This window comes from Sparus aurata, chromosome 6 (assembly GCF_900880675.1).
Source record: "Sparus aurata chromosome 6, fSpaAur1.1, whole genome shotgun sequence".
Classification (NCBI taxonomy): domain Eukaryota; kingdom Metazoa; phylum Chordata; class Actinopteri; order Spariformes; family Sparidae; genus Sparus; species Sparus aurata.
The window spans coordinates 15,586,114-15,601,993 of NC_044192.1; the positions used below are offsets into that span (position 1 = coordinate 15,586,114).

General features: G+C 41.4%; 1 protein-coding gene across 1 annotated transcript; it reads left to right on the top strand.

Annotated features, from left to right (window-relative positions):
• The first annotated feature begins 1,528 nt into the window (after positions 1 to 1,528).
• On the top strand, positions 1,529 to 7,393 carry alas1 (aminolevulinate, delta-, synthase 1). The gene is made up of 11 exons (XM_030421166.1): positions 1,529 to 1,711; positions 3,118 to 3,359; positions 3,549 to 3,725; positions 3,825 to 3,971; positions 4,202 to 4,421; positions 4,917 to 5,101; positions 5,227 to 5,406; positions 5,676 to 5,840; positions 6,379 to 6,647; positions 6,766 to 6,928; positions 7,063 to 7,393. Exons 2-11 carry the CDS (start codon positions 3,143 to 3,145, stop codon positions 7,221 to 7,223), a joined length of 1,884 nt encoding a protein of 627 aa, XP_030277026.1. The 5' UTR covers positions 1,529 to 1,711; positions 3,118 to 3,142; the 3' UTR covers positions 7,224 to 7,393.
• The last annotated feature ends 8,487 nt before the right edge of the window (positions 7,394 to 15,880 follow it).

Genomic DNA, 15,880 nt, shown 5'->3' on the forward strand with positions numbered 1-15,880 from the left:
ATGCTATGTATGAGAAAAAAGGTAGAATTATGAGATAAATGTTGACTTTTTGTCTCATAAATCTGAGTTATAGCTTTCATTGGAATTGCCATCACTGAGAGCCTATCTTGCTTTTCAAACATCACCACCCTGGCTTAAAAAAGCACGGAAAAGGCTCGGCCTCCTACAGAAACTTAAGAAGGCTAAATTCTGGAGCAAGATTCTGGTCATCTTTCACAGAGGAGCAATAGAAAGTATCCTGAAAAGAAACATCACAAACTGGAAGGGTTCTTGCACGTCCCAGGAAGTGGAAGGCCCCACGGGCGGTGATTAAAAATGGCAGTAACATCCCATGCATCCCAGAGCATTAGCAACATAATTGAAGTGAGATGTCTGCACAGAGGCCACAAGACACTAAAACAGGACAATACTGACCCCAGCCACAGTCTGTTCACCCTGCTGCCATCTTGCAAAAAATACAGAAGTATTCGCCAGACTATTGGGAGCAGCTTCATTCTCCACGTCATGAGACTCCTGACCTTATACTCAACACTCTGTTGTTTAAAAAATTACAATACATTAACCTTGTAGCTTGATTTAGCATGGGAATATGTTTTTTTATCAAGTTTGGTTTTCATCTTTTTTTCTCTTTAACTGGGGACATAGGCTTCCACACAAGAAGGCTAAAAATTAAGTAAATAAGAAAATTAAATCTCCATGTATATATTCCCTTTAATCTATACAAAGAGTTGAAAGAGTTAAAGATCTAAATAAAAGACAGCGTGTCAGAAGTCCAGCCCTGCATGTTAGACTTTATTGCCAACTCCTAACGTGACCTGCAGGGGGCAGCAACATACCGTTCGTTTGTCCCTTGGTTTGTCCATGCTGTTTTCAGGAGGTCATTTTAGGACAAGGTCTGAAGACAAAAGACTTGAAAAAATGAAAAATTAACATTTAAAACTTCTCCCGCTTTTACTTTTTGATGCCTTCTTGCAAAATCACACGAAATACATATGTGCTTTTTACACAGTCTATGTTATGTCTCTGTCAACCCATTTCATGTTCAGTGTCAGGTTCAGTGTCCTTTTCAACACCAGGGGTCACCTGTGCACAGGAAATTCCTCTACCCCACCCACGACATGACAGCACCGTCTAGAGCTGAAGTTATAGTTCATGACATTTATGCTGACATGTACGTCAAGAAGTGTATCCATTCAAAATGAGGCATACAACACTTGAAGGGGCAGTCTAAGTGTCCACTTTTAACATGGAGTCCACAGACATTCATTGATGTCCTTGTGAATTCGCAGCACATTTGCCCTGTCCGCACTGTCGATAAACATTCGGTGATTTATATGTAATGTATGTGGGTCACAACAAGTATAAATACATTTAAACACTGACATAGAAAACACCCTCCTAAAGATAAGAGTATTTTATTACATGCGTGACTCACACGAGACTGGTAAAATGGCCTTTGACGTAAGCGAACAAGACCTCGCGAGACTTCCGCGCGGTCTCGGCCACGGATGTAAGCTCTTATAAGCACTTGCACATCCTCGTCCTTTTCGTTCGTCCTCAGTGCAGGATAACGCAGCAATCATCTTCTCCGGCTTCGTCTTAAAACGACTTATTTTTTATCAGTCACATCAGAGTCGCTTCGCTTCTATCATCCTGTCCACTACACTATTTATTGAGAGGATAACGACATCAAGTGTGAAGTTTTCAAGAGGTAAGTTTCTTATTTTGTAATCCTGACCCCTCACTTTTGGTCTTAGCTTCTTAGCTAACGTTAGCAGCCTAGCTAGCTAACGTTAAGCTCGGTCACCCGGCAAGGACCACGAGCGATAGAGCTTTACATTAAGACTCAGCCTGTTTTACAGTAAATACTGTTTCCCCTCATGCTCTCATCTTCCAAATTCTTTAAATGTTAACATTGAAGACAGAAAGTCGTGACTCTTGTTGTCTTTAATGGTTAATAAGCGGTGCATGATTTCCGAGATATACAGTTAAAAGCACTTACAGCTCATGATCGCTTGCAAACGATTCAAAATGTCGACTATTATTAAGCTCATAGCGTCGAAAACAGCAGTCAGAGGCTTGTGTTAATAACCCTGGTCATCTTTTGTTGATAAACATATACGAGTGCAAGCAAGGTTACTGGTAGAGTCAAAGGTTTCATAATCTGACGGCATACAGTTTTCATTATAACACCAGTTACGTACTCGCGGGGTGATTGTATGAGAGACAACACGAAGTCTGATCAAATGTATATAGGTAGCTTACTGACCTATATTTGTAGGTACTTATTAGTTTCACCTCAAAATGGGCTTCTTCCTGGCTCATATCCCTTTTCCCGAAACTTAAAGGGGGGCAAGTGTGGGAGTGATCACTCTGTCGAGGAATGTGTAAACCTGGCTCCATCTGGGGGGAAGGTTATGACACAGGGATTGACGTAAGCTACGTAATTTTCGGTTTTACCCAATCACACTTTTCAAGAAAATAAAATTTAAACGTGTTTACTGCAATGTCACGTTCAGCCACTTGTTGCAATGACCTCAGCAGTTCAACCAATCCAGGAAATAAGATGGTAAAGGGGTCATTTGAGAGGGCAGTTGACACAAACTGGAAAAGATCCTGGTGGTGTTGGTTTCAGGGAGGCACTCTCCTTTTATACAGGAGATAGCAGGCTATTGTAACTTAAAACAGTTTTGCTCAAAGGTCTATTATTGACCTTGAAAATCATTGTTTAACAAAAAATGTCACTTTTTGTGAGCTTCATTTAAAAAAACAGACAACTTAATTGGCCTATTTAAAACATTAAATAGCATGGACCTTTAGCAATTAATTTCTTGTCAAGCCTTTCTTTTGTATTGTTGAAATATGCCTTTTAAGATCATTTTGGTCGGTCAGACAGTAGTACACTTCAGGGGTCTATTATGTATTATTATTGACTTTTTGTGTGTAAATTACACAGAAACTGTTTTAATTCACTGCTATACCAGCAAAAAAGGGGGGAAAAAACTGTCAGTTGTATCTTTGGTTGTACTGTGCCTTTAAGCAAATACCTTGCAAAACAGGTTTCTGTGGCACGTGGAAGTTTTACTTAAGTTTCATCTGTCTCATTTACTCCTCCAGACAATCATCGTCATCAGTGCTGAGTATGGATGTGCTGTTGCGTCGCTGTCCGTTCCTGGCTCGTGTGCCCCAGGCCTTCCTCCAGCAGACCAAAAAGTCTCTGGTGGTGTACGCCCAGCAATGCCCCATCATGATGGAGCTGGCCTCTAAGCCCATGGCCCCATCAATGGCACGGGCCTTATGCTCCTCCTCTTCATCCTCCTCTTACCAGAAGACCGAGGACACCATGTCTGCCAGTGAAGGTGAGGGTCACAAATAAGGAGTAGATGCATTTTTTTCCCCCACCTATTTAACACGGTCACTACATTGTATTCAAGTGTTGTGTTCCAGTCAATGAAATAACTAAAACAAGTATTGCTGTGTATGCTATTGTTTGTGGATTTTTAGTAGTGAAATGTCTAAAGTTTAAAATTCCTTTTGTCCTCTTGCAGCCAAGAAAGTGGCGCCCAAGCTGCCTGCTTGCCACCCTATGCCACCCCAAGGCCAGGCAGTGGCCTCTAAATGCCCTTTCCTAGCTGCTGAGATGGGCCAGAAGAACAGCAGTGTGGTCCGCCAGGTCGGCATGGAGTTCCAAGAGGATGTTCAGGAAGTCCGTACTGTCCAGAAGGGTAAGAGTCATTTAGAAATGATTCGATTACGTTGTTTTGACCCATTATTCTATAAATGATTCTAAACTATTTTTTCGTCCTCCCTTGACCTTTTTTTAGAAGTGTCCCCTTCCCAGCTGAAGAAGCCGTCCATGGAGAATAACATGAAGGGAAGTGGAGATGAGCAAACAAATCTGATGAAGGCTCTCCTGAAACAGCGGCCTAAAAGAGTCTCCCACCTGCTGCAGGACAACTTGCCCGATAGTAGTACGTTTATTAATGCATTGTGACAACTTATTGAAAAGGAAAAGTATTAACACAGAACTGTCATATTGATTTAAATAGAAGAGTTGTTAAAATTAGTCAGTCAGTCATTGTGAAGTCAGTTTGTTTTGGTCTGTTTTTGTAAGGTGAACACAGACTTTCATCACATTAGGCATTGCTCCATTGATCCCAATGCAAGCCTTATTAAGCAAGCTTTGCCTCTTCTGTTACAGTGTCCCGCTTCCGTTATGATGACTTTCTTGAGAAGAAGATAGTAGAGAAGAAGAACGACCACACATACCGTGTGTTTAAGACTGTGAATCGTCTGGCCAACGAGTTTCCGATGGCCGACGACTTCTCGGGATCCTTAGAGGACAAGAGGGAGGTGTCTGTTTGGTGCAGCAACGACTATCTGGGCATGAGTCGACACCCACGGGTCGTCCAATCCATTATGTAAGTAATGGGGGAGTGGTTTCTGCGAGGGTGACGTAGCGGAAAAACACACTTGACCCCGTCTCCTGGGTCTAGATGTGTTTACATGTTATAAGACAAATATTTTTCTTGCATCTCCATGTCTCCTGTTGACAGAGCACATAGTAATTGAATACAACCTGACCCTCATGAGTGATCCAGTCCATTGTTTGTGTGGGTGTAGAGTGTTAGTTAGCAATGGTGTACACTTAAACTTCCAGTGAGGTGGGATGTTTTTCTTCTCCTTTAAGCTTGTCTGAGCTTGCCTGAGCTTGCCCAGCTCTCTTGTTGTCTGTACAGCAGTAACACCTAAAAGCCATCTGTTCATTACTATTAGGCAACTCTCTTATCTATCTTAATTATTGATATTTTTCCATGTCTTGTAGTGTTACAAGAATACATTGTTGCGGTTCAGCCTTTAAACAAACAGACAGGATAATATTAATGTTGTTTGTCCATCTTCTCATCTGTTTCCAGGGATACTCTACGTAAGCATGGATCAGGGGCGGGAGGCACCAGGAACATCTCCGGGACCAGTAAATTCCATGTGGAACTGGAACACGAGCTGGCTGACCTTCACAACAAAGACGCAGCACTGCTCTTCACCTCCTGCTTTGTCGCCAACGACTCCACCCTCTTCACTCTGGCGAAGATGCTGCCTGGTAAACAAAAATATGTTATGATATACAATGAGTGATAATCACGTAAAAATGGAGTCTCTTTGATGCGGACGCTGTTCGGCTAGCTCTCGTTCTCACTTCCCCTCTGTCTTGTCTGCTTTTTTTAGGTTGTGAAATCTACTCCGACGCAGGCAACCATGCCTCAATGATTCAGGGTATCAGAAACAGCGGTGTTAAGAAATTTATTTTCCGCCACAACGATGTCGCCCATCTCCGAGAGCTCCTACAGAAGGGAGACCCCACAAAACCGAAGATCGTGGCCTTTGAGACCGTCCATTCCATGGATGGTTAGTTTGGAATAATCCCCATTATTTTTATGTTTTTATTAAACCATCTTTAAACCTGATTTACTACATTGTTGCTCATAAGATGTCATGAAAATCTTAGGAATCACTGTCTGGCAAGAAAGTAGATCACAGTTATACAGAACCAGCATTCAATCAAATTTAGTAATTTTGGCAACATAATTTATAGATGTGGGATCAGACAATAATTACCTATTTTATGTCTGTACTTTGGCTAAGCTTTTCTTTCTATCCTTCCTTCTGTAACACAGGTGCTGTGTGTCCGCTGGAGGAGATGTGCGATGTGTCCCATGAGTTTGGTGCTATCACCTTCGTAGATGAGGTTCATGCTGTGGGCCTGTATGGCGCCAAAGGAGGGGGCATCGGAGACAGAGATGGCATCATGCACAAGATGGATATCATCTCAGGAACACTAGGTCAGTACATAAACTCTGCTAAAACAAATATCTATAATATTCTACTGAGAATTTAGACTTTAAAATGTTCTTTGGTCATTAATATTTCACATAAATTGCTAGTTCTAGTTCTATTTATTTTTTCCATACATAGTTTGCTCTATTTTTAATTAATATGTTTTCATGAAACTACTCCTAGCTTGTAGGGAATCTCGTAGCACTCTGTTTTGTTGTTATACTCAGGAGCAGGCCTTGTCTGTGTCACTGAATATGCCAGAGGGCTTAAAGAAGCTGGAGCAGCTCTGTTGTTGCTAGGAGACCGTGGGCTCTTGTTGCACCCTTATTGAATTACTCCCGTTTGTTTGTCGCTGTCAAGCGGAGGGGGCATTTATTTCTGCCTCAGAGCTCTAAAGCCCCTCTACCCCCACAGCTGACATTTCAGAATAATCTAGTTTGTGAGATTACAGTGGGAGGATTTTGTGCAGACCACCGAGTTTGACATAAACAAGAATTAATGCTTGATTGATACAAACCACTAATGTGACATGTCCTCTTCCAGGCAAGGCCTTCGGCTGTGTGGGTGGCTACATTGCGAGTACCGCTGCCCTGATAGACACGGTGCGTTCATACGCTGCTGGTTTCATCTTCACCACCTCTCTGCCACCAATGCTGTTAGCCGGAGCAAGGCAGTCGATCCAGGTTCTTAAAGGCGAGGAGGGCCGTTCACTGAGACGCAAACACCAGCGCAACGTCAAGCTGCTCCGACAAATGCTGATGGACTCTGGGCTGCCGGTGGTGCACTGCCCCAGCCACATCATCCCAGTCCGGGTAATTAATGTTGACTTTATTGCCAAATGAAAATATGATAAACGCAAATTGTATACACAGTCTGTCTCCCCACAGCTTCCGCTCTAATGGCTCTGCATATTTCTGTAATTGTTTCCAGGTATCAGACGCTGAGAAAAACACAGAAGTGTGTGACCTCATGATGAGTCGCCACAACATCTACGTGCAGGCCATCAACTATCCCACAGTTGCCAGGGGAGAAGAGCTCCTGCGTATTGCCCCAACACCACACCACACTCCTGAGATGATGAAATACTTTGTTGGTAAGACAATATAGTCTTGTATTCATGAAGTTAAAATGTAAATTCACTCTGAAGATTAAACTTGTCTCTTATTTGTATAGGGGAATTCTAGAATAAAGATTAACTCAACCTCCTTTCTTCTTTTTCTGCTACAGAGAGGTTGGTTGACACGTGGAAGGAGGTGGGCTTGGAGCTGAACCCCCACTCCTCAGCAGAGTGCACCTTCTGCCAGCAGCCGCTGCACTTTGAGCTGATGAGCGACCGAGAAAAGTCTTACTTCAGCGGCCTGAGCCACCCTATCTCAGCCTGCGCATAACACTACTCACCATTGCTGGCTGGAGATGGCACATACATGCTCGACACTCATTCCTTTGTCACTGTCATAGAATGCATTAATTATTCTTTGATAAGTCCTACTACACATATTATTTAAAATATTCTATGTTCAGATGTTCTATATGCTCCAAATAAAATATGAAAAGAAAACGTTTGTTTCTCTGGCATTTCTTTCTCTGGTTTTAATAAAGCAAAGGGTATATCTGCTTATTTAATGAGGAACCATGAATAAAACGAGTACTCTTTATTTGAGCAGGGACAGTGCACAATAAAACATTAACCCTGTATAAACAAGGAGAGATGCATTGCACCAGGTTCTAGCAGGTTGCTAATTTCCACCCGTAGTCCCAGGGCAGGTAGATGGAAAATACAATAAATTAGAAACAATTACTAAATTAATGATAGAAATATCAATGCAATTGTAATAACAGCATTTATTTGAAGTATGGTGATGCTGCAGGCATTCCCTGGCTTAAAAAAGTATTTCTACGTGTTAGAAAGAAGGGAACTTGTTTGATACAGTGCCTCCCAAAAATGACATTTTAATGTTTCTGTTTTCTTTAAAAAATGAAGGTACAATCAAGGTATTAGTCAAAATACTTTTTGCCATTAGTTCAGCCCTACCATACACACTGCCTTTTTATTCCGCACAGTTTTTTTCACAGTGTCTTTCAGACAAGAAAATATTAACACAATTTTTAGTACTGTTGATGTAAGTTTGTTTTCTTTAGGAAATGGGCTGATATGATGCTTTGGTAGAGCAAATTGTTTTCATTGAATGACGTAGGATCACTGATACACCATAGATTTGTTGTCTAAATGTGCTTCTGACACCACAATATTTACCGAGTGGTCTTGAAAGGCTAAAAATGGGTCACAACAATTTGTCTGGATCGGTACCAGAAAACCTTTGCTCTACCGCTTGACTGTGTGAGTAACCAAATGATTTTGATCCACTGGCCTACTTGTGGTAGTGGGAGATGTAGGACATTGAAAAATGGTTGTTTTGTTTGGTACTGATGAACACCTGGAAGAGACAATACTGCTATTAAATGCAGAAACAAATCATCTGTGAATCCATGTGATGTTCACTTTGCTGTCAGGCACTGATGAAAATTAAATGAGCTTCTTTGTGTGTTTGTCTTGTGTAATACTGTGTCCCGATAGCTTAAAGGTTAGAATGAAAGGGGTCCCTATTTGAACAAATTAAAATTATACAGAGGAAGTCATTTTTTTCCTGCTTTATTCTCAGGGAGACAAAAAGAAAGAATCCAGGGTAAATGCATTTTTGTGGAATTTACAGTTACTGAAAGCACAATAGTGTTATTCGACGGCAATAGAATAACCAATTGTGCCATTTTTATCAGGTGAAATCTGTGTGTCTGAGGGGGACCTACTAACCCACTGTCCTGTAAACCAGACGGATGTTACATCAATATTGTTTTCAGACTTGGAGGGACTCAGATTCACAAAATAAAAATGAGGTCACAATGGCTGGAACACGTAACCGCCAATCCCCAAGATCCACATAAGCCTCAGACTATCGCACAGGCGGCTCGTGTTCGCTGTCGTTGAAGATTTGACACGAAACTGCCTCAGCCTCACGTACACAGGCTGCGCTTTATCTCATCTGGATATCACTTTTAAATTATTCAGAGATACTTTGATTTAAACCTGATGGATAACGTGTGAGAAGTCAAGAATACAATCACAGTCCGTTTCTCAATGGTTTAGGTGTTGTAAAAGCCACCGTTGCCTCAGAAGAGGCCGGACTAGTGTGAAAATGGAAGTGAGAAACAGTTTCAGCTGTTACACAAATCAATTGTGTAAATAAAGATACTTCCCCTTTTTTACTTGTTTCTATGCTATTCATGACCTGTTGGTAACATCATACACTTAAATTCAGCTCATACGACTGTTGTTTTGATTTCGTTTTGATTTCTTTGTTTTCATATTGACTCTTGAGGTACAGAGGCTTTCATAAATGAGATGATAAAAAGATGCTTGTTTGAAGCAGCACTGATATCGTGTTGGAAAAAAAATGCTGCGAGTGTGTCCTCTTGGAGAAAATCCGTGCTTCTTCTGTGTCTACCATCTGAACGCACATGGTGCAGCAATAAAGAGTTTGGAGGAGGGCCAAGATGGAGAGAGATGGTGTTTAAAATGGCAAAATCAGCTCTTTCAGGTGAAATACATAGTGGTTTCAAATTGAGTGTACATGGTAGGAAAATACACTCTGCTGGCCAAAAACCCTCACATGTGGCACATCAGGAGGTGAATGACTATGTTTGAAAAAAAAAAAAAAACTAGTCTCAGCGGTGATGAAAAACGCTTAATTCCAAATTGCACTTGAAAACTTTAAGTGCCACTTTACCAACAGGTGCACTGGTTCTATATTTCTCTATATTGTCGGGCCTGTGCTCTTCAAAAGCTGTTGTCTTGGTTGAAACTGGCCAAATGGTACGAGACAGGTTATCATGTTAGCAGCTTGAAGCATCTGGCTAATTGACTCTCCCGCTATTTTTATACATTGAACTATGTGACTCATATCACTACCCCTCCTCCCCACCCACACACACGCACACGCACACACACACACACACACACGCACACACACGCACACACACGAAAATAAACCCACGTGTGCGACTCCCCACGTTTCAAGTTCAGAAGGCTCTGGTAGTCACATGCATTCATGAAGTGTTTTCTAAAACACCTTCAACACCAAAACTTGGTGTATTTACACTCCATTTTTCACATTGATGTACTACTGTAATACATTTAATTCCCATAATTTATTTTTACACGAGATTGCTGTAAATTTGACAGTGATTTGGCACATACTACAACATTTACATCTGAAAATACATTATAGAAAAGAAAAATGCATATAATTCTTTACTGGAAACACTATTTTCAGGGCCGAGCGAGAGGGAGAGTTGTTTGCCTGTCGTCTCCTTGACCCCACCGGGTTGCTGCATGCGCTTCCCCCCTTATCCACCATTTCCATGACAACTGATTCCTGCACGGCTGCCAAACTGTCAGCGGCGGACAAATGCAAGGAGCGAATGAAACTTTCAGCCGGCCCATAGCGGAGGTTGAAAGAGTCAAAATACTTCACTCACATTGAAATGATTCAGCTTATCTGCATGGAAACTCACAGTGAGAAACCCGGGCAGCCATTCACTCAAAAGGACATCCGTCATGATTATAAGGAGTATCAAGGATCTGTTACAAAGCTAAATGAATTCAGTTAACATTTCTGGAGATGCCAAAGGTTTCTGTTGAATTGTTTCGACAGCACGGGTTGGAAACCGGTAAGAGCCGGTTTCACCAGTTTCTCCCAAATTCAAAATGAGCATAGTTGTAGCCGAAAATGCAACTAATCTGATGAGCTCAGCACTACACAAACCAGCTCTTAGGCAGAGTAGACCTGTGTTTGACATGAAGGTATGCCTATACCTGCCAGGGTGCATTACTGCAAGCTAATGAATCTAAGACAGACACTTAACACAATACACCTCAAATAGCAAATTAAATGACCCAATAACACTGGTCAGGTCAGCCTAATCACATTTTTCCAGCTCATTCCAAAGTGCTGCGGGGATTGTGGATTTTATTAGGCTAATCCTCAAGTTAGCATAGCCCTGGTTTTCTCCACAAAAAGCCTCTGGGATTTCTCACACACTTTACTATAGATTGATCAATCTGTAAATTGGAAAGTTGGATATAAGTTTATTGGAAACTGAAGCTTATATATGTGAGCAGATGAGTCTCCCGGGCGGCATGATGATGTTAACCGTCCATGTTAACCTCTGTATTCTCATTTAGCCACTTGTTAGTGTTTTGTTTTTTTTCTAAATACACAGTGAAATTGGGTGTTAACTGACGTATTTAATGTCATAGAACAAAATCCTATTTCAGGCATTTTTCAGAACACCTCCTGACCTCAAGACGAAGGAACCAGAAGTGCTAAAATGCTAACGTATTTCCAGGTTTTAGGAATCACTGCTGCAATAACACATTTCCTCATATGTAGATATAAATAAAAAAAAAGTTGTATCTACATTTATAAAGTATTGGCGGTAAAGTTAAATATATCGTTTGGCCTTTTGGGCGTAACGTTGGTGAGCAACACCACAGTTGCTACATAGTTGATTGCCATTGACTGAAAAAGCACAAACCATTTCCTGGCCACAGATTTTCACATTGAGGTCTTTACCCATCAGAACGTTCGAGTTATAATTCTAGATTTTTGAACTGTTAGTAAAGTCCTGGAAAATAGCATATGACAGTTTTTCCCCTGGTGGCCACCAACGTTTTACAGAATGGCGCTTTGGATGCCAGTTCATATCGCCTGCAGTCAAAAAGACTGAGATTGGTATAGCTGAACAACGTAGCTTCGTGTATTTTACCTACATCACCTCAGAAACAATGCTAAAGAAAACGGCTTAAGGAAAATCTTGCAAAAAGCTTGTCATGCTCTGGTTGGACAGCTTTAAAAGGCAGTGTTCAGTCTCTGTCATTCTTGGCTTGCTAGTCAACCAGATGGCTCAGCTGATTGACGCCTTTGTCTGCCGTGCCTCTATCTCCCTCAGAAAGGTCACTTCCTCATCACGTAGAAAGCAGGGTGTGTAGGGACTTAAAAAAAAGACAGTTAATAGCCAGAGCCTACGTCCTTCACAAACATATGCACCTGCACACGACACGCACGCGGCGGTTTGTACAGAGTCTTTGTCTGTAGCCTTGTCATCATGAGTCTCTGTGGCTGTCTGGTGAAACTGATTAGAAAAAGCATTACATTTCAACGTTTTAAACATTCCTCTGTGTTTTCGGGGAGATGCCCGTGTTGCAGCTGCGTTTTGAAGACAGTACATCCCTTATTATTCGAAGTGCGGTGTCATCGTCCATGATTAATTTTCTTTCGAAAAATGAACCGCGATCATTTCATCCTTTCTGTGTTGTGCCGGCCTTCAAAGAGTTAGAACAGATAGGTATGTTATTTTATTGGGGTCAGCGTCCTTTGCTCAGCATTGTTTAAAGATAGCTGTTTTTTATTTGGTTTTATGAAAAAAAAACAAAGGTAGGCGTTGTCCAGGGAGGCAGACATAACAACGTTGACTCAAATAAAAAAAAAAAGCGATGCACAAGACCTGGTCTCGTTTCTGCTTTCCACGATACCCAAAAAAAACCTTGACTTCTGTCTCAATATAACTCTTGCGAATGCACATATTACTGAAAATAGTTATTGAAATATGAATGGCCTTCTTATCCAGTTTCATGCTTTGGTTGTCAGTGACACTGACCTCATTATCTTCTCATCAGGGTCCAGATCGCTGCAGGTCCTTGGGGCCTCCAGGAATGTGACCATGTGACTGTTTCAGCTCATCTGAAAGGTGAAGAGTACATGTGGCGGCATGAATTACGTGCAAACACTTGCATCTGGAAAGATGTGAGTCATTCCTGTTACACAAATAGAATTAATATGAATATTGTCTATTAGTAATCATGCTGTATATTCTGTCACATTGTATTTACAGTACAAACTGCATTTATACTGCATTGCACACGTAGAGTAAATAGGCTCATTATGGTGACATGCACAGCATCAAGACAATGGAGGCCCATTCAGTTCCATTATAAACTGTAGCAACTTGCCTCCTTCATGCAGTACAAACCAGAACCAAACAATTTATAGAATATATCACAAATAGGAAGGCAGCAAATGTAATGATTTAACACAGATGATTTTGAGTCGCCCTTGATGATTCCAGTTCTGGAAGTTTTTCAAAGAGAGCCAAAACATTGTTACACTCCTAGTTTACATACAATCTTTGGTTTATCAGTCTGCAGTTATTATCATTATCAACAAAACATGCTATTCCTCCCCCAGAGAATCAACATGACATAAAGTACTACATCTGTTATTCCTGGCCGCACTGCCTAATCTCAGGACGCAGATACTTGTCTGTCTAAAGGTGCTGACACTGACCACTGAGGACGAGTGGTTATTACACTGGTTACTGCACAGTTATTTCTGTTGTGGTGAAGAATGATCACAAGAGACACGTCCGTGATTGCGACACAGCCGCAGCAAATGTCAAAAGAAAAATCCCCAGAGAACCATAGTTAAGACTTCCTGTCTCAGTTCAAGTCACCAAAAAGACGTGCGCTGGCATTCTATGGAAATTCCTCAAGAGTTTGACGCAGGTACAATTGGTTGGGTGAACTCAAGCGGTATACTCTTATGTGCAGACAATGGATTTACAACAGCGACGGGCCGTCAACTTAAAAAATCATCCATCAGGGACAACAGCCATGATACAGTTATTCCGCCTTGTGTGGTTGTTTGATTTGCTTGATAATAAACTCTCTCGGTGAAAAGAGCCTATCGATCTACTACACCTTATGTTCCTTATCTTATCTATTTTGTTGGCTCACCTTTCAAGGAAATACTACAGAACTCCATACAGGGAACTCCATTCACAAGCTGTGTTTATTCACAGTGAGTGTTTTAAATATCGAAGACGCTTCCTCTTTGGCTTACTGGATCTTAAGATCAGACAGGAATGAAACTCTAGGGCTGCGAAATGATCCCCACCCTGACCTGATGGTTGGAGGAATGAGGAACGAATAGCTGCCTCACACATGCTCTCACTACCCAGTTTGCTGCGTGAGAGCTGCTGTTGGTAAGATAGTTGATTTCTGAATCTCATTGACACTGACGCTTTGGATTTTCTGGTTTCGGATGAGAGCCGACCCGACCTACAATCCCAAAGCGTCAGTATTGGATGAGTTAGGGACGAGACTCAAAAATCGACCATCTTTAAGTGATGCTATTGTGTATACAACTTTATGGAAGAGAGGGTTCTCCATTTTAAAAGCCACCTCACGGGCTTGCAGCATAGGATGAATAAAAACACTGTCGTCTCTGGAGTCCATCATTTTAAAGGAGATTTGTTTGGTAATGCTGATTTAATAGGGCAGTTTCCTGGGAATGTCCTTTGAGTCACTAGAATAACAGTTGGCAATGTAGGTTTTCTGCAAACCATAGATTTTTCTTTGTGTGGCAACCTTACGTTTCTTTATGCTCAATTTTGGATTACATGTTGTGGTAGCACTGTGCTAATTGTTAGGTTTGGGAAGAAAAGACACTTGGTTAGGGTTAGGAAAAGATTTTTTACAAATTTGCAGAAACATAAACTTGAATTTCTTTGTACTTTCATACAGGGAAATTATAAAAAGCTCAAATCAACATTTGTTTATATTTGTTTTATTTGTTTATATGTTGAAACATAAATCACTATGTTTGTCTGGTTCTGTGCTTGCATGTTGTCATCTAACTTGCTGTGCACTAACTAAACTACCCTGCACAATAACTGCACCCATTAGAAATCGTCTGTGCTTTGTAGTTCTCTCGGGTATTCTGTAGAAATGAAAGACCCATAAAATGAAGCGTTTATAGGTCTGTAACCACGTGTTTTTGAGTATTGACTGCGGTGGATACTCTCACGGACACAGACGTGACTGGCCAGTGTCCAGGCGCGCCAGCTGGACATTCCTACCCCCTTCACGGCCTTTCCCTGTCCCCCTGCCCTTGGTTAGAGACACCTACAAGGCCATGCCACGGATCATTGGAGCAATACAGCACGACAGCATATTCGATAATCATTGAAGGTCGAGAAAATTAATGTTCATGCTTGTGTCTAGAAGAGGCTGAGGATACTTCAGTTGCTCAAGGTTGAGACCTTGCTATTTTTCTCAGCAGTATTCTCGTGTGTTCTGTGTTTGTTTTGTGTTGCTTGCTTCAACCTTCACCCTATAAAGTCAGACTTTGCCCACACCCACCTGAAGCCACACCAGGGACAAGTATGTTTAAAGGTAACATCCAGTAAATGTCAGCATGGCCGACTGCCTTACCAGACTGCCAGTAACTTTACCTTTTTTGTTGTCACTGTTTAACTTCCCTCTTCCTTGTCAGTCTGTTACGGCAAACGAAGCGCCTGGGAGATACCTGAACAAGTTCCAACCCTTAAAAGACATTTAAAAAATTAATGGAATTTGGAGAACGTAGTTAAACGTTTCATTTCACTTGGAACTCTTTGCCAAAACTGGTTCCTACACTGAAGCTTAATTCTGATAAAACAGAAACATTGATTATTGCGCCGGATGACAAAATCCCTCAGATCAGGCAGTACATTGGTGATGTTTTATAGGCTCATCTGTTCAGTCAAGCCTCAGAAACTTGGGTGTCATTTTGGATTCTGCAATGTCGCTAGAGCAGCACTCCAGACAATTATTCAGAAACTGCTTTTTCCACCTGAAGAACATTGCAAAATTGAGTGATATGGTGTCAAAAGCTGAACTTGAGATGGTTATTTATGCCTTTATCTCTTCTCGTCTAGACTATTGTAACAGCCTTTTTACCTGCCTAAACAAGAAAGAGCTTAACCGTCTCCAGACTGTACAGAATGCAGCTGCACGGCTGCACACTCAGAAAAGAGAACACATCACCCCAGTTTTAGCTTCCCTGCATTGGTTACCAGTCCATTTTAGAATCAATTTTAACATTTTGGTGCTTACTTTTAGAGCCCTTCATGGTCAAACACCCCCTTACATCTCTGACCTGATTAAACT